Here is a 19,753-nt window from a genome sequence, read left to right as displayed (position 1 = left end):
TTACAAAGTATCCTTGTTAAAGATAGATAACGATTAAATTTCAAGAATTTTAATGTTGTTCAATTCTACTTACGTGTATAAATTTTGAAAAAAAACCAACACATTTACACGAAATGTAGAAAGTAATTAGTATGTGTACCTGATTATCTTATCGTCTGCTAATGTTTAAAGCCAGAAGCAGCCAACATTTCAACAGTTTCGTCAATGATTAAGTGCGATGCAAAATTCGATCGATATCTCAATCCAAAACGAATTGTGAATGAAAACGCGACTTTGCACAAGAACGACACGCCGATTAAAACCCATTGACCGGGGTTACAAGCCCTGAACAAGGTTTACGCAATTAGCATCCGCGATGAACATCGGTCACCGCATCGCGATGCAAATCGAGGGTTCTCCGGCCAGCAAGTTGGTCAAGGTCGTCCTGTGACAGGTGCGCACCGATCATGGTGCGACGAAAATCAACGCGTTTGCTCCCGCAAAAGTCGATGTCGATCGTCTTGGCAAGGGCGGTGCACCGATGAAAGAAGCACGGAGCCCGTTTCTTCGAACCCGAGCAAGTCGACGACGAGTCATGGCCGGCATTTATCTCAAAAGGCCGTAGACAGAAAGAGAGAGAGAGAGAGACCGGCGCAATGATGGGAGATGGAAAGAGAGAGAAAGAGAGCGGCAAGGCGAGTCGAGCTGTGTAGAGATCTAAAGTGGGGAGCAGACACCGATCGTGCATGCTACCGACCAGTTTAAAAGCAACCTTCGTCACGATCGCATCAGCTGGCCTCTAGTCGCCACACATCTTCGTTCCCTCCGGCAACGAAGCCGCGTATCGAGAAACAATTAATTATTATTACATCGATCGTTAATTTCTCTTTCTACACATAGTGGAATGTCGATCAAAGATCGATAGAGAATAAAGAGGGAGATGTATCTCTTTCTCGGTTCGGACGCGAATTGATCAGTGTCGAAGAAATCGCGAAAGTATACGGAATACAGTGTCTTCCGATCGATCGATCGATCGATCGATCGATCTAGGCGATCTAGATCGATTCGAGAATCAATAATGATACCGGTCTTTGCTTTGCGCGAGTGCATGATCGTTCAACGACGAAACGAGTGATCGGATCGTTATGAGAGAGGCGATCGTGGGAGGAAATCGACAGGTGATGGTGATCTAATGATCGTTTTGCGTTCGATCGAAGATCATCGCGATGAGCGCCAAGCGAAGAGTGTTGAGCGCCCTGGATGGGCTTGTTATTAAGTGTGATCGTGGGATCGTATGCTTGGTGTTCCTCCTGTGGTATCTCGCCTTCCTACCATGCGTCGTCCAAGCCAACAGGCCACCGGGGATATGCGCCATGAAAGGCTGCAACTGCACCGTCAAGGCGCATCGTTGGATTAACGTCAAGTGCGTCTTCTCCAAAGAACAGGTGAATGCAAGAACCGACGTGATTAATTTTACGTTGATATATGCGCTAAAAATAACGAAACCAAGCAGAAAAAAAATCAATTTAATCAAAATTACATACACACCGTTATTTCTCTCTCTTTATTATTTTTTAAGATTTTAAAAAAAGATTTCAAAGATTTTAGCAAAGTAAATTTGCAGACTGTAGATTCTATATTTTGTCAATATGTATAAATATATCGCTGCTTAATTAAAATATACAATAATCGTCCAATAACACAGTTCGACACAGTCCGGTTCTGGAAAATAAAGATTCTTAAATTTATTCTTAATCAATTTTCTTAGATAGAGATTCTTAATTGAAGATTTCTATCGATTCTTTCTTATTTATATCGAATTGAAAATTAATGCTCTTTGATTATCGATTCTTTCGTTCTTAGAAGTAACTTTTAAACTTATCGAATCTGCGGATAATTTTTCACTTTTAATTGACATGCAATTTTTACGACGTTATGCGAAATGAAATCAATTTCATACTGCATCCGCCGATTTCATGAAAGAGAAGTCGTTAAAGCACGACGGTGAAAGTTTACCAGAGTTTCGGATTCGCCTTCCACGCGAGATTAGCATATAAATCATTGGCCCGGTAAATACGGAAGGTATCGCGTGCACGCACACGCACGTTCGATGCCTGCAAGCGCACGCAAGTACGTTGAAATTAGCATAGACCTGCGAGAGAAGTCTAACTTTTGAATAGAAAATGAGACCAAGACTTGAGCTTTTCCAATACATGCAAAATTTATTATTGCTAAACAAACTCTTATTTGATCGATAAAGATATAACACGTTCATATGACAGTATTTTTAATATACATTTAAAAAAATATGCCATTTTTTACACTAAATGCCTCTTTTGCATAATAATAATTGCGTTAATAATAAATATGTAAAAAAATTATAATAGAAAGCATTGATGATAAAAACATCACTGACAGAATATAAAAACGCCCATTTGGAAATTTTACGATCGTCCCTGTGTACAGGCAGGCACGAAACAAGCTATAACTTGCACCAGCACGTTTCTGTATGGTATAACATGCAACAGCCGCAGCTTCACTTGCCGCTCTCGTTGTCAGCTGCACTCAAGCTGAATACCAGCCGCAACCGATGCAGCGGGATGTGATGCGCTTCGCGCAAAGTTTTCAGCGTGAGAAACTCGGAGGGGTAGAAAACGCGATAAAACTATCACGTGCAACCGCCACTCGCGATAACTTGTTCAAATAATGCGGTATAAGGAGCGAGATCTCTGGCAGATTTGAGATTTTAAAAGAGATATGAAATCTTGAAACATCCAAAAACCGCAAAAATCTCTTTGAGATACATCACGTAATACGAATCGTATCCTCGATGTAGAGCTCCGATCATAATTAATAAAACTCATCTCGATGCATTACGTTATAATATAAATCTATGATTCATATATGACACAAAAAATTATGTTTTCTACAGAAGATTAATAATACAATAATATTTAATATTTTATGACAGCTAATTGTCCTCTCTTTTGGATATTAGCGATATTTTATTAAGGACTCTACACTTGATTCATTATATGGAAATAATGAATTCAAATCAATTATTTACTTCAGTGTGTATAATAAAAATCTTTAAATAATACATAATTGATTAGTGTTACACAAGCAAAAAAAACATTGATTAATTTATAATTCTTCCTCGAATAGCGAGGTTGAATTTCTGTTATGCTTCTTGACCACAAACTGGAGTAAGCCTATTCCCTATCTATGGTACGATCAACCGCTTGCATAGAAACGCAACGGAAACCAGTTTTAAGCGGCATTCACAGCACTGCCTTCTCTTTTATAGTAGCCCGACATGCAGTCTAAGGACGTTGCGTTTCCCTTATTTTGTTGCCATTCACTATTCCAATCTTTAAACTGTTCCAAATAAAATCATCATTATGATACAATAATATAGAAAAAGTTTTTTTTAATATTTAAAAAAATATTAATTAAAGAGAAAATTACACGGAGAGATGTTCGATTAATTTTATTGTATACATATTAATATTTTTTATTATGATAAATATTAATTAGAGAAACTCTTATAAAATTCTTTCAATAGCATTTGTCTCACAATTACCCTGATTTTCAGAGTAAATTCTATGAGAAAATTTTTCTTTGTGTACTAATAAAATACCTGAGCGATTAACGCGAATCACTCATTGTCAAAAATATATAATAAATATTCTCATAATCATCTAAAAAGAATTTATTGATATTTAATTATAAATAATTCAAAATTGATTGCAAATATTAAAATTCGTGTAAAATATATAATTTTCACGGTTTCTTCGTGATTTTTCACGCAGTGTCAAATAATTTCTAAATCATTGAGAGCGATTACTGTCAGGCCGATAGACGCCTGTCACATTACGCGTAGGCGTGACGCGCAGTACAACGTGTACCCAGAATGTCCTTAACAATTGACAGACAGCAAAGTGACTGGTGTCGATGAATAAAGTCGATAGACCGTCCTCGCTTCATCCCCGAGAATAAAATAACGAATACGTCGCACGAAAGTAACAAAGTACGTAAAAATATAGATACGCGCGGTCGCGTTTTCAGAGATAATAATATGATAAAAAAACCGGGTGCATTGACCAAGCAAGCCATGACAGTGTTTCGTATTTGCTTAACAGTGACAAGTCCGAAACATCAATTGGCAGCGTTGGAAGCCGCTATTATACAGCCTGACGGCAAATACTTGGTAATCAAATCAGATTCAGCCACATCGTCACTTATCATTCCAACGCCATTAATTCCATTTATCGTACTGCCAGCATCGCTGTGCGCTGTATAACTGACTGGGCTTACTCCTTGCTGGCTCATGCAAGTTCACTCGTATCGAAACAAGGACACTCTAATTTGATCGGCGGAAATGGCAAATCAAGCGGCGATCAAATACTGAAATCATGCCGAGTGTCGAAGAGTGTAGAAACGCGCGGATCTCTCTCTTATGGGGAAATAATACGAGATTTCCTCTCGCATGTACGCAACGATTTCGATAATAAAAAATGATTGAGTCAGGTCAAATAGTAAAATTCATGGTCTACACGTGAACAAAATATCATTGTTCGTTTTTAATTCATTTTATTATGCTTTTATTATTAGCACTTTATTTTTATTACATTGGCTAAAAATATACGAAAATATTTTATATACACACGTGGGACACGTGTGTACAAAATCCAGCTTTATTTATCCAAAGTTCATTGATCTGTTCATCTGTTCATTGATATACTTTATTTCGTTTATACTTTATCTAATCTAAATTACGAGGAAATCTTTGTGTGTTTTACGAGATCTAAAAGAAGTACAATTGATTAGAGTAAAAGACTCAATGGAGTAACGTATCGGCATATAACTTGTTTATAATTCGATTATATAATTTAAAGAAAAATAATCTCTCACAATGATCACATCTACACGCAATTTAGATATCTGAAAAGATTTACAACAATAGCCAACTCGCTTGGAATAGAATAGATATCGGTCTCGATATCTCCCTGGAAATCGTCCTCATGCATTCCGTCGAACCTAGGTCGACTTCCGCCGCATGTAATTTCCGGCCGGAGGGTTCACTACGAGCGAAGTCGAGATGCATTGTCCGAGCCAGCTGCTTCACGAATATTTTCTCTATAACCCGTTCGTCTTCGACAACTTGAAAACTATTTCAGTATATCGGCGCTTAAGTTTGACAGTAATGTAATCGTTTCCTTGCCGCGTCCCAGTTCTAATTTTAGAATCGAATATTTGAAGGGGAAGAATTTCTTCTCTCTCTCTTCTCTTCCCTTCCATTCCGAATTTACGGAGGAACACCGAAGAGTCGAGAAAATTAAAAGCGATTCCCTAATTGGATCCTCATCGTGCGGCTAATTTTCGCCCTCAAGTGCATCATGTAACCCGTTGTTACGCGAGATTTAATTCGAGTGCTTCGCTATCCGCGAGGGTCGTCGATTCGAAATTACAGGTGGAAACAATAATTAACGCCACGTGCTAGCCGTGTTGCACACCGAAACAATTTCGCGCCCGGCGCCAGTTTAGGCGCGCGATTTAACGCTCACGAATCCGTTAATAAGCGGCGCTCTTCCCGACTAACTCGATTACAAACCGATTGCGATTATGCGGGAAAATGGAGAAGAGAGAGGTTGGGACGATGGAATCCGCTAACGCAAACCGACGAAAACAATACGACCCGCCGATTAAAGCGCGATCGCGTGCCGCAACGTCGTCTCGCAACGCTGCTTTTGTAATTTCTCTCTGTCTTCATTTTCATATATATATTTCTCTCTCTCTCTCTCTCTCGTTACCGTAATCATCTCGAGTGGAGCGAATAAAACCTAACAATCGGAACTGGAAAATAACACGTCGCGCGAAATCGTGCGAGAACGATAGTGGCACTTAAAACGGAAACGACGCCACCAGATACAACACACGCGTGCGTGCGATACGTTCGACGACCCCGACATCTCTGCAGAGATGTAACATTGTTACCCGCGCGCAATTACATCTCGTTACATTCGTGAAAATAAAGGGTCGCTTTTCCTCTTGAAACCACCCATTCGAGGTCGCGGAATGTGTCGTTAAATTTTACGAGGCAGGAACACATGTCGTCGCACCTCAACCCCTTTTGTTCTCTACATATGGTCTGCATCTGCCTATGGATTAATAAGTCGAATAATGACGTGGCTCATGGGCCGTTTTCTGGGAAAGAAATGGTCGACTGGGAATTTTCGTGCGCCGCGACAGAACCTCAATTTATTCACAATAGACCTTTTCAACGAATCACCCTCTACGGTCGGTTGGAGGCGTCATCGCGATGATGATGCGGGCAGGTTCTTGCGAGGCTAGAAGTATCCGAGATAATGTTGACATAAATCGAGACCCACGAGGGTTTCCTCCGACCCTTGATTTCACAGGGCTGCTCTTTTAAAATACCATTTTAAGCTTGCACGATACCACAACTACCATATTTGGTCAACATCCTCTTTTGTGATTCTCTTATGGAATTATCCGAGAGAATTTTTCCTTAAATATTTCTTATAAATATTGATTTCAATTCTTTGTATTTCCTATATTGAAATTGAAATTCATCTGGCAAAACGATATAACTCTCGCCAGCGAAAATTCAGCGATTCATTACTCATGCTGTCATACGTTATCTACTACAAATCCGACCCACCTTTGTGTTTACCCAGCGCAATATTTCACAATTAAAATCGGCGAACATATGAACTCGAGAACACTTCTCTAACCGCACGGACGAAGAGGGAAGGATCCTTTATCGTGCTCGTGAATCTCTCTTTCTCTTCCCCAGCAGAGTTTCCCGATAACTTCGATAACCCAATAAAACGGCTCGAAGAGAAAGGGAAGAGATCTATCCGGCGCTATCTCGATCGCGGAACACGCTATTATCACTCTCGACTTCTCGCCATCCTCGACTTCTCGCGCAACCCCACGGGATGATAAATTATTTTAGAACGTCCCTCCTATCCCTCCCAGTTCTCTCCGAGCACATACAATACGTGCACGCGCGCATCCCAGAGCCGATTGCGGGTTTGCCGGCTTTGTCTGGAGAATTTGCTCCGGAGGCGTAGATATAGCCCGACATCCTGCTTCATTTATTCGCAACGATAACTCTCTTTCTCGCTTTCTCCAACGCCTCCTCTGCCACGGGTTCTCTCTAGTTATCGCGATTAACCACACGTGCGAAGTGCCTCGCCTATCTGCGCGAATACGTCTCTGTGTATATTAAGCTTATATATACACATATATATGTATATATTATGTATATATGTATGCATATATGTGCTCGAATGGGAGACCAACAATCGCGTAAATATGTGTGCATTTACGCTCCCCCGATCCAAATCACTCGCCCTGTGTGTCTTCCGCGTTACAGTCCACGAAATGGTTCTATAATCTGGACCTATGCACGCAACTGTGATGATAACGTTAGAACAGCCTTTCCGGTCTTGCCAAGCGTTTAATTTAGAATGACGTTGTTCTAACCGGAAGATTCACCGCTTGAAACAACATTGATGTTGAATTAAGTCTCTTCACTACTCGACGTATAACTACACGGTTACTTCTCTCTTCACAAAGAAAAAAATTATAAATTTATAAAGAAACATGTCCCCCAAAAAACTTCAAATTTTATATATATATAAATTTAGGAAAAAAATGTTTATAACATCTTATTAATTATACACAATATATACTACACGGAGAAAATTTTCTTTTAGAATCTACCCCGAAAATCGTGGTAATCGTAAAACAATATAAACACAATAAAAAATATTAATATGTACATAATAAAATTAATCGACCATATTTTACATCTTATTGTAGTAAATATTAATACTTTTTATTCTGGTAAATAATCATAGAAACTCTTGAAAAATTCTTCCGATATCATATTCCCACGATTACTTTTCAGGGCAAATTCTAAGAGAAAATTCTCTGTGTATATTTTATATTCTATATACTCTAATTAATACGAGAGAAGAAAAGAGAGTATAGCGTTTATCTCTAGACGATTGATAAAAATCTCTCGTAGGCGTAATGAAAGGACAGAAATAGGGAGGTATCGATTGGGGAAGATTAAAGCGATGGGGAAAAAAACACATGGAAAACGCGAGCGCACTTAGCAGATCGCAGGCCGCCGTCCGGGTGCGCTGCAACAATTAACCGAATTATCCCTTGATGCGACCCCCGGTTCGAGGACCCCCTGGCGGCATAATGGCGCTCGCATGTGTCGGCAAAGGCAAGCGTGTTCTACCGGGGCCGCGTTATGCGAGGGCGAGTAGAGTAATTTCATCCCGTGTGTGCGATGCGGCGTCGAGTGTCAGCGTACCATTTCCGCGAATTAACTTCCGGCATTCCCGGTGACGATCGCCTCGCGAATTTCACGCGAGGGAACGAGATGATATCCTCTATGATGTACCCGGAGCGGAGATACGCCCGCGTTGCATTCCGGTTAGAAAACGCCCACGTTTGTCGCCGAATATTAGTACATTAGTCACACGATAAAAAGTCGGCCATAAAAGGCAGATGTTGACTGGCACGCATATCGTGCGTATATCTTGTCCAAGTCGAATCGCACATGTAAGCATCTACATGTGTTGAGGAACGATCGCGAAAATTTCAAATTTCTATCTTTCTAAATCAAGTAATTTGTTGATAATTTAAATTAAGGTATTAATTGGCACGCATATCATGCGTATTCTGATACCAATCAATTCGCATATGTTTGACGATCAAATTGCTACCTAATAATTTTTTTCGATAATTTAAATTAAGTTCGCGGCGCATCGATTGGAAACAATTAAAATGATGTAACATAAACTCGCTGAAAATCCAATCTCACAACTTGTCTCTTTCTCTCTTTTGCTAGAATGGCTCTTATGATCTTATGATAACATATTAACGAACCGGGTAATTAAATCGGAATTGTTTAACAGAATGGTTTAACAGCTAGAGGATACGAGGGAAACATGTAATTATAATTTCGTTATGCCAACGTATAGTATTAAATATTCAGTCTCATATTGCGCGAAATTATCGGTGAGTATATCAATGTAATGCTATATCTCGGAAAATATAACGTTATATTATTCTATAAACGTACCTTCTCATCTAATTTCATTTGCTATGATTTTATGTTTATTATACATTTAGAAAAGCGTAGACATATCGTGTCAATCAACTAAAAGAAGACATGACGACTGTTCTCCGCTTTTTAAATTAAAGTCGAGATTTGTCACGGCTGATTAATTTCGAAGACGAGAGCAGACGGCACCTAAGGGAACTCTCTCTCTCTCTCTCTTTCTCAGAGTTTAGAATAACTCGATTGTCTTCCTCGCGTTCACCTCGAACTAGAACTAGACAGTGAATCGGGTTATTTTTACGCATCGGAGACGCCCCGGGGCCTCTCTGTTTCCCCGACTAACGTCAATTAGCCGAGAGAGACTATAGCAACAACTTCGCCACAGTTGACGAAAACGGAAACTCGAAACTTTCCACGCAGACTCGACATTTCCCACTTATCCGGTTCATTCATCTCGCTGATCTATCATCTCTCATCCCGCCGACACGATATGGATTCGCACGTCTGGATGACGAGAATTGTCGCGACGAATTGAATGCGGGAGAGAGAACGTCATCCGCGTTTCGATTAAATCGCCGTCTACCAGCAGTTAATACGCCGAACTGATGATATACGGCCCCGTCGATTCGCCTCTGCCGATTTCAATTCAGACGGCGAATCTTCTTTGACACGCGTGACTTGGCTGCCGTAAACCCTCTCGACGCGCGAGAGCGAGATCGACATGCGCGACGCGTATCTCCAATGCCGTTTAATTATTTATCCATACGGATGGATGCCTCTCGTCGCATATAATTTGGACAGTCGGCCGGATAATAACCGAGACGGAGACCTCGCTTTCGCAGAAAAGGCTTTATGCGGAGAAATTTAATAGAAAGACGCTTCGCGGTTTTATTCTCATCATCGCGCGTAATTCATCTTACGTAACTTCTCCAGTTTTTCGCATTTTATTTTCATCCATCCGTCATCCGTGTATCAGCCGTAATACGTTCGCGCATAATTATCTCTCTTTCTCTCTCTCTCTCTCATCATATTTTTCTATAATTTTTTAAACAAGATCGAATCTCTCCTAATACCGGACTATATTAATTGCATCGCGTGGCAGGATTTATAATTTATCTTTATTGCAGAGAAAACTATTTAATGCAATTTTAAGGATCTTTGTAAATTCTAACAAAATTGATGATTTTAAATTTATACACAGAGAGAAATTTCTCTTAGAACTTACCCTGAAAAATGATGGTAATCGTGGGACAATATGATATTGGAAGAATTTTATAAGAGTTTCTCTAATTAATATTTACCGCAATAAGATAAAATATATTCAATTAATTTTACTATGTATATATTAATATTTTTTACTGTGGTAAATATTAATGATTCTAAAAGAAAATTCTCTCCGCGCGTGTGTATTACATTAATAACATAAAAATGAAATAAAATCCATTGGCTTATTTGTCGAAATAAAATTTTGTATCGCAAAATATTTTCGAGAAATATTTCTTATTCAATATCGTTCTTTTCCGGATTTGCTCTAGCGAAAGCAGCGCGTGTGCGAAAACATATTTTAACGTCGGTATAAACCTTCGCGAGCTCCATTAGGCCATTATAATAAACAGGATTTCTACCCGATCGTTTTATTCGTTGCGAACGTGGCGGCCGGCCAAAACTATATCGATTCTCATAATTCGCGGATTCGCGAATTCCGCGATATCCGGTTGTGGTGGTCGCGCAATCCGGCTTAAGTGGCCTGTTCTCTTTATTTCTGGCTCGATGCATCGCACGACTAGACCCACCATTCGTGTTCTATAAGTTGAAATAATGTTTCCTCGTTACAAAAGAGCCGACGATGTGACCCTTGCGATTCATCGATATTCCGGACAGTCAGCTTTCTTAAGATTCCCTTCGCTAACGGTAAACTTATGCACTGCAACCTCCGTCGCTTGCAATAGACGTTGCAAGTTTCTCGCCAGAAATGCTCTTTCGATATTACGTTACCATATCGCCACGTATATGTTTTTATAAATAGCACCGATCAAATAACGAAAAACTGCCTTAATTATTATTCTTTATATGCGCAAATCGCAAAGTATTATTTTACTTCAAATACAATATAGTTATATATATATATAATCTTATAAATACAAATTTAAAAAAATTATATACGAATTGAGATTTTTAATTTCTTGTATAATCAGCGATAGGTACATGTGATTAAATAATTCTCATGTGTTAAATATATAATACTAAAAATGTCATTGGCTAAATGTGTCGTAAAAGTATCGAAGCGGGAACTTGAAAGAGATCTTTAAATCTTTTTTAAAGACTTTTATAAAAAAATCTTTTATACAGGAAAACTTTTATAAAAAAATTTTTCTCACATAAAATCGAAACTAAACCGAACATACGGAATCTAACTAAATCGAAACAATAATTTAAACGGAAACGATTCGATACGCTCCGTTGCGGATAAAAGCGAAACGTGTGGAGAGATGTTACAAAAAAATTCCGCTCTAAAGTTTCCGGGTGTTCTGGAACAAATTTTGGGTACGTAACCGGATATCTTCAGCTGCATGGCAGAAAATTTTGAAAGTTTGAATTGATTTTGACACGGGTTTCTTTATCCGTAACATATATAGTCTCCCATCGCGAAAAAATGTCATTTTAAGAATCACTTTACAGTGCAACAATGGAAAAGGGTGTCCTTCAATAATTGTAAATTTAAAACTCGATCGAAAAAAATCTCAACGCTTTGATTAAGATTTGAATTGATCTTATAGCATAAATTTAAATATATGGCTGTTACGTTAACCCATCGAGCGTATCGTAGAGAAACAAATTAAGGAATGACATTAAATCGTCGTCTAGAAATACGCGGCGATTCATAGAAAATTCTACGATGGCTGCAGGCCAGCTCGTGATCCCGGTGCGGCGAAAATTAATTTGCACCAACAGTTCCATTCGCGAGAGAGCTCGAGAAAGAGAAAGAGAGAAAGATAGAAAATGTTCTTTGTGCCCAAGGACCGCGACGCCAAAATAACCGGTGTTATCCCAGCCCTTGAGTCACATCGTGCGACTTTTAAGAACAGTCTTAGTCATTCATCGAGAAGCAAAAAGGAATGGGCGACGCATTTTCCGACCTGCACTCTCTTCCCTGACCGGGTTTCCCTTTATATCGAGCAGCAGCAACAGCTGGGCTTCGCCGCATGATGCATGCGAAGTGATGTCATCGATGCTGCATAATGAAAACAGAACCGATGCAGTGCGCAAAGAAGCTATATAGTTGATGTATCGCGATGATTTTAGTTGAGCGACATCGTGGATTTTCCTTTATCTCTCTTTCTCTCTATTTTACTAATTAATTCTTTCCACGTGAAACTTTCCGCGTTGAATTACAAGGAAGCTGCGCATATTTTTAATTAGGGCGCGAACTACATTCCCTGTTGCTATAGTGCTGCTGCTTTACTTTAGCCGGCGTTATCAACCGGAGCAGCGCATATCTCATCATACGGAACAGGATCGCATTGTGCGCATTTTGCTGCAGCAAAAAATAAATATCAGAAAATAATATATTATTTCAGGAAAAACTTAGAAAGAAAGTAAAACGTCAACCATATTAAAATAAAATTAATTATTATTATTATTAAAAAAAATAAATCATAGAAATGAAAAAATTAATAATCTCATGCGAAACACTGATTTTAAATAAATTTCGTGACTGTCTTTTCATAATAGAATATCTGAATACATATGTGACGATAAATCTGTATTATTATTGCGAATATACTTCTATTTCGCGTAATAAATTTCAGTTTTATCTAGATGCATATGATACTGTCATAAATCAGAAACGAAAAAATTAATAATCTTGGGCAATAAACGAACTTTAAATAGATTCCGTGACTATGTCTTTTCGTAATATAATATCTGAATATACACGACAATAAATCTATATTATTATTGCGAATTTACTTCTACTTCGCGTAATAAATTTCTAAACTTTATCTAGATGCATGTGACGCTGTCATGAAACCAAAGTACCTTCGATACTATCAAAGATCGTAACTGTCTAGTGATTCGAGTCGTATACTGAAACTACAATCGCCATAGTCCAACAAGATCGTCTAACATAATATTAGACGATACTACTACGCATTCGATATTTTAATCGATATCTTATTTTTATTTCTCACTCTCTTTCCGTCCCTCGCATTAATCTAGAATACACGACGAAATCGATACGGGAAACATTTTTTCCCTTCCTTTTCTGACAAGTGAGCCTTCAAGGGTAAACTTATTTGTTGAAATCAAACCGCGACTTATATCAGCCCGACCACGATGAGACGACAAAACAAGCAAGAGAAAACCGGAGCCTCGCGTTACCGTGTAACCAAGAGACGGGATGCGAAAGTCGAACCGTACGCGTTACTTCGTCGCGACGAATAGTGACTCATCCGAGTTCTAATGAACTCTTAAAACGATTTTCCGGTGCTTTGAAGGAACCAGCACGACGCTCGAATGCCGCATTATGTGGTCCACGTTTATTGAACCTTTTCGTCTACCTTTTCGTAGACCTAAGCGAACATAAAAATAAACCAGGATACACGGAAAAATGACTTCGTGCGAAAAGCAAACATCCGAAGAAATCCAAACGGGAAGAGAGTAATAATTCCATTTCAGGTATTCGGTAACTTATGAAAGAGATTTCAAATTGGAGAAAATATATTTAAAAAAATTCTTTTTTTAATGGTTATATAGAATATATTTTTCTCACAAGAGTGACATTTATAACTTTATAATTCTATTCCCAATGACAGAGAGAGAAAGAGGAATTTGTAAGAAAAAGATAATTTTTAAAAATATGTTAAATATTAAAAAAGGCAAGCAGATAATAATCGGACATGCAAAAAGATTAATCGCGCATATCATGTACAAAATAATTTAAAGTTGTATTTTTACCTACGCGAAATGTATTACATGTTTCAAGTCAACACGCAGTTAAGACCGTTTAATACATCGTATCTTCGAGGTAGGTTTAAGTCACGCGTGTAAGTATAATAGTTGTCTTGTACTATCTCGTAACAAAAATATTTCGTAGATAACAGATGTAGTCATCGAATGGATCAAAGGTGCCGCAAGAAACCGGATGCGCTTACATACATTATGAAAGTAAAGCCGTGCGATAAAAAAATAGAAATGAAGAATAGTTATTTCCATAAATGACAATGTGAGAAACAGAAGGATAAGCTTTCCTTCTCCGATCGTTTTGGATATTTATTTACAAATTGTCAAAAATTTTCATTTCTACAAGAATGGGATTTTTCGGAATCAGATTTTGTATGAATGATTGTATGAAATTTCACGGACCTCGGATGATCTTTTACACAAGTTGACAGCTGAATATCTTCCTATCTTACATTTTTCAGCGCTTTTCAACAGCGCAAGGCCATTTCCGAAAATATTTAGGGGTTAGAGTATTTATTCTACATAATTTGTCGTAAAACTGTAATCCGTCCTTTCTACTAATACAACAAGAAAAGCTGAACTAATCGGTAAAGAAGCCTGAATGACATCTATGATTAAGTCAACACAGGAAATATATCTCGGCACAAACTTGGCGCCGAGATAAACGTATAAATAGCTTTAAAGGAAGTCGACGTAGAGTTCAGCGAAAATATTTCAAATATCCTCCTCGGAAATTCTATTGTTTCATTTGAAAAGTAAATTATTACTTTACAACTTATTTTATCTCCTAAATATAATTATCTGTATATATATAACCGTTCTGAATAATCTGACATAACACTATTTATTATTTATAACAAAATAAATTTAGAAACTTTGAAACAAAAATATTATTTATCTTTTCAACGATTTGCGAAACTATAATTATAATAAAGCAATTAAAATGTTATTTTTCTCTCCTTATAAAAAATGCCATAAATTATAAAGAAAATGCATACGCGTTTATTATGATTCCAGAAAACGGCTTCTTAGTCAGTCGCGTTATTATGATATCCGCTCGTTACGTAAGCAAGATGTAAATCTGAATAGAAAAGTAAATGACGAGGCACACGGCCTTGGCGGTGCCTCGAGATGTCGATCGCGCACACCGGCTTCTTTAATTACAACCTGCTAACCTCGAACTCGCGAATCACAAATAATAGAAGACTCAATAACACTACTTTTCATCTCACGTCTCAATTTTTTCTTTTCTTTCTAGAATGTGGATCTGCTGGAAGGAACGATTCCGCCGGAGGCGACGGACGTCGAGGTCTCGCACTGTCGAGAGCTGAGGATACAGTCGGGCGCATTTAACGGAGGCGTGCCTATAAAACGCGTCCACGTTTCCGGGATCTACAGCGTGGTTGCCAAGAGGCAGGCCTTTCAAAACATCAGCGCACCCAACACGCATCTCGAGGTGTCCGAGTGCGACAGCGTCTTCCTGGAGAGTCACGCCTTCCGGAACACGCGCGGAACGCTCAGCGTCTTGATATCGCGCTGCAAACACGTGGAGATCAAACCGAACGCCTTCTCGTGGCTGCTGCGGATCACGGTGAAGGAAGTGCCGTCCCTGGAGCTCTCCAGCAACGCCTTCAAATTCGAAGCACCTCAACACGGACGACACGGACCAGCGACCCAGGTTGGATATATCTTATAACACGTGTTCTTTTATTCTCTGTTAGACAATGAGCGCGTATCTATGCTGATATTAATTTCCAGTTTGTCGCGATTATCGCCCTGAATGAATTTGGTTCCATTGATAAAGATAAATAAGTCATTGTTCTTATTTCTTTAGAAGCTTCTGAATAAACGCATTGTCTAATCTAAAATTTTGAGAAAATTTAAACTTGATACTTCGACCGAGACTATCTTACAATAAGCTTCGTGAATAATTTTATATCGTATTTTATGTGGAAAATTTAAATCCATAAATCGTGCATGTTTGTTATAATGTAAATGAACACAAGTCGCATTTGTCATTTAATGCAATCACACAAGTCATATGTGTTATTTAGTTTTCTGATAATATAATTAAGTGAAAATTAATTTATTATCTTCAATAACTGAAATTTTTTGATAGATGTAATTGTATCTAATTTTTACATTTTTATTTTTTCTATATATTGTACTAGTGTATGCATGATCAGATGCAAATTATCGAATTAATACTAACGTTATTTTACGAAAATAAGTACGATTATAAAAAAAAAAAAAAACAGAAATTCATTCATAAGATAAAAAATCGTAAATATCTTTCCATGTATAATGTTTCTCTAATGTATTAATAATTACATATATTTGCGCACTCTAATAATGTATTAATTTAATACATGTATGCGATACTCGTATCCCAATTACGAGCACATTATGTTATTTATATCTGATATCGAATAACACATCGATACGAATATTTTCAATAATATAATTTGAAACATCCTCCGTTTTGAATGTCACTAAACAAAGCTCAGAGCAATAATACACTAATTTGCACTAATTATTACTCGATTAAATGTCAGGAGCAGTAAGTAACCTTTAGACTAAGCCGACAAAATTTCAGCAATTTAATTACAAATTTTGAGATTATGGTGCGCTCTTTGTAATATAGATAATGTTCCAAAACGTGAGGATCGCGGAATTGCCCAAGGCGGTATTTCCCTCGGCCGTAGCAGAAATCAAAATGGACGACATCTCGACAAAGATTATACGCAAGGATGCATTCTGTGCCATGACCATCTTAAAAGTGATCATCAGCAACGCGTCGATCCAAGAAATTCAATCCGGCGCCTTCAGCGACAGAGCCCTCATCCACAGCCTCGAATTCGTCGATGTGCAACTTAAAAATATCAACACGGCGGCCTTCAGAGCCGGTCATGACAACCTGACCATTCAATATTCAAGGTTCGAGACATTAAATTTATTTCACAAAGATTCTTATCAATAGGTCACAGCAAAAATTTATAGATACTTTCTCTTTATATGACGTTTATTAATTTGACGTTTATTAATTTTCTCAACATTTCTTAATATTTTGTCTTCGATTTTAGGATTCTTTAATTCTCGAAATTTATTACACTTTAATACACGTTTTGATTTTCGCTGTCCTTTAGATTACTCGAGGTGGACACCGGTGCCATCAACACGTCGGCGGCAACAGTCACCTTCAGCCACAACGAATTTCAACATCTGCGCTCGGGTTCGATCGCGCTGCACCAGTGGAGCCACATAGCGATCGACCATAATGTCTTCGTCGATCTCGAGAGCGAGGCTATTAAAGCGGAAGTGAGCACCACTTCCGGGCCCAATTTCGAATTCTCCTTTACCGGCAATCACATACAAAAGACGCAGGCGGATGCGCTCAAGTTCGTGGCAATCTCTCAAAGCGTGAACGAGGCGCGCGTCGGCAATAATTACTTCAAGGAGAAGTGCAACTGCAATCTCGAGGACTGGGTGCGCCGAGTGACGGGGCACGAGAACTTCGCGCTCTGGATGATGGATTCCAGCTACTGCGAAGTCGATAAGTTCCTGGATAAATGCTTGAATCTGTCCGCGAGCTCCATGACCATGCGAAACTTCACCGAACTCATGTGCACACAACGGAGTCACGTCGTCGACTGCGAGAAAGAGTCGTCGAAACCTAAGCCGAGTATCAGCCCGCCCAGCGTAGGCCCGCACGTTTATCCGAGGCAGAAAGGATTCTTCGACATGGAAATGAACGAGTTGGAGCAGACGGAACGTGAGAAGAGGATTATAGTCATCGTCTGCGTCGTGGCGGTCTTCATCGTAGTTGTGGCGATCCTGACCTCGGGAATCCTCTTCGTGCGTCGTCGCGGAGTCTGTCCCAAAGTGACATCCAGCCCGCTGACGAATCTAACGGGCTGGTTCTCGTCCAACAACGGCATGACCGCCGCGACGTCCGCCAGATCAATTTCGCGATTAAGCGTGCACGAATACGTCGGTCTCCAGCCGGAAACTAGGATCATCCAGCTGGAACCTCAGGCGAGTGTTCGGGAGTACGAGGACGACGAGAACGGCGAGCTTTATCCTTATGCGGAGAACAAAGCCACGCAGACGTTACCGGAAGAGCTCACGGAGGAATATTTGAGGGATCTTCGACTGCGACTGAACGATCCCGACAATTATAGCCAGGCGAGGGACATGATCGAGCACCTGTACGATCTCATCAAGGTCGAGGAGAGTTGCAATAACAATAACGATCAGCAAACAGTCGCCGATCAGGAGGAGAACGCCTACGACGTGATCCGGCCGAGGATCAAGAGACCTCGCGGGACCTCGAGACCATCCGTCAACATCGGTACCAAAGCGCCGTCCTTGGAGAAATTACTGCCGAGCGGGATACGAATCAGACCGCTCATTACGGAATACGCGCAACCACGCGATCAGCAGACTAGCGATCAGAATCATCTGTACGCCGAGTTGCCGGGAGATGAAACGGTACCCAGCACCAGTCGACTGTCGCAACCGATTCTAGAGAGTCTGATTGGTCGAGCGCCGCAGCCGCTACCACCGGACGTGGTTAACGATCATATCGTCAGCATTAATGGTCCGCCGAAGAACTTGGGCTACGGTGCGGACGATAAGGGACCACCGAGGAGTCTAAACCTGGATTCCACCTACAGGGATCAACCTACCAGGCCGCCGACGAATTTCCTCAAGGTACTCGGCGAAAGCATCCTAGGCACGAGCAACAAGATGAACAACAAGAGGCCAAACTCGCTGCTATGCGAGTATGCTGAACCGACGGACGCAACTGCTCACCTGTACTCTGAACTGTCGCAACCCCAAACGTCCGCGTCCACCAGCAAGATGGCGAACAGGCCGCTTCCTACCAAGCCCGATCAGGATTCCGTCGTCGCGAACGCGGCTAAAGCGTAGCGACGTTCATTATCTGTGATATAAGTGTTACGTGTTGTCGCGAAGACTGTATAAAGTGTCCTTTCCGCCTCGATTGTATGAAGAAAGTGTTCGTATATTTTCGCGCTCGGAGCGATTACGTAAGAGAGTTTGCAGGCGAGACACGTGAAGCCTCTCTCTCGACTGGGATAATGTGTACGCCTGTGTCACAATAGCGGGAGGAAATACGTCGGAAATTAGTGCAATTCATGCGTATACAAGGCTCGAGCGAGCTAGACGCGCGTGTCGGATGACGAAGTGTGTTCTTACTTTCAAACTGTGCGTGCATGAATGAGCCCTTGTTTAGAACAATTGCGCGCGCAGCCAGTCTTATCATTCAGATGATTTCATTTTCTTGGGAAGGGAAGGGGACAGGTCCGAATATCGACCAAAGTGCCACGTTTATACGCCAAAAGCCGCGGCGAAATTCGTGCCAAAATTATTAATGCATCTCACGTATGGCTGTACATACCGGCGCGCCTAACGCAATAATAGTTCATGGACTTATCTGCTACTGCTACACGTCCGATTAGTGAATCGTCGAAAAATACCGCGAGAGAAATCCAAGGATTTATTTATCCGTGACAAAGAAAATGTAACATAAAGTTATAATATATATATGTATATTTGCTTCAGGTATTATTAAATAAGTATTTTGCATCTGACAATTGAGAGAAGTTAATCAATCCCCATGTTAAGACATTTAAATTAATAAATAAATATATTTAAAAAATTTTTTTCTTTAATATA

The 19,753-nt window shown here is 39.7% G+C and overlaps 2 protein-coding genes across 5 annotated transcripts in view; one reads left to right on the top strand and one right to left on the bottom strand.

Moving 5' to 3' along the window:
• Window positions 1-19,753, bottom strand: part of hiw (MYC binding protein highwire) — a 184,172-nt gene that overhangs the window by 14,522 nt on the left and 149,897 nt on the right. The window lies entirely within an intron of this gene.
• Window positions 724-19,671, top strand: LOC114932423 (uncharacterized). The gene is made up of 4 exons (XM_085479739.1): window positions 724-1,424; window positions 15,312-15,731; window positions 16,698-16,990; window positions 17,200-19,671. Exons 1-4 carry the CDS (start codon window positions 1,206-1,208, stop codon window positions 18,983-18,985), a joined length of 2,718 nt encoding a protein of 905 aa, XP_085335865.1. The 5' UTR covers window positions 724-1,205; the 3' UTR covers window positions 18,986-19,671.

Source organism: Nylanderia fulva, unplaced genomic scaffold (assembly GCF_048542155.1).
Source record: "Nylanderia fulva isolate GAGA-0341 unplaced genomic scaffold, ASM4854215v1 Scaffold13, whole genome shotgun sequence".
NCBI lineage: Eukaryota > Metazoa > Arthropoda > Insecta > Hymenoptera > Formicidae > Nylanderia > Nylanderia fulva.
This window is presented reverse-complemented; position numbering and strand designations above follow the sequence as displayed.

What these genes read in the sequence shown, in the direction of transcription:
- LOC114932423 (XM_085479739.1), top strand. Translation starts at nt 1,206, where the DNA reads ATGAGCGCCAAGCGAAGAGTGTTGAGCGCCCTGGATGGGCTTGTTATT. An exon ending in GCGTCTTCTCCAAAGAACAG is followed by an intron (nt 1,425 to 15,311) that starts GTGAATGCAAGA and finishes TTTTCTTTCTAG; the next exon opens with AATGTGGATCTGCTGGAAGG. An exon ending in CTGACCATTCAATATTCAAG is followed by an intron (nt 16,991 to 17,199) that starts GTTCGAGACATT and finishes GCTGTCCTTTAG; the next exon opens with ATTACTCGAGGTGGACACCG.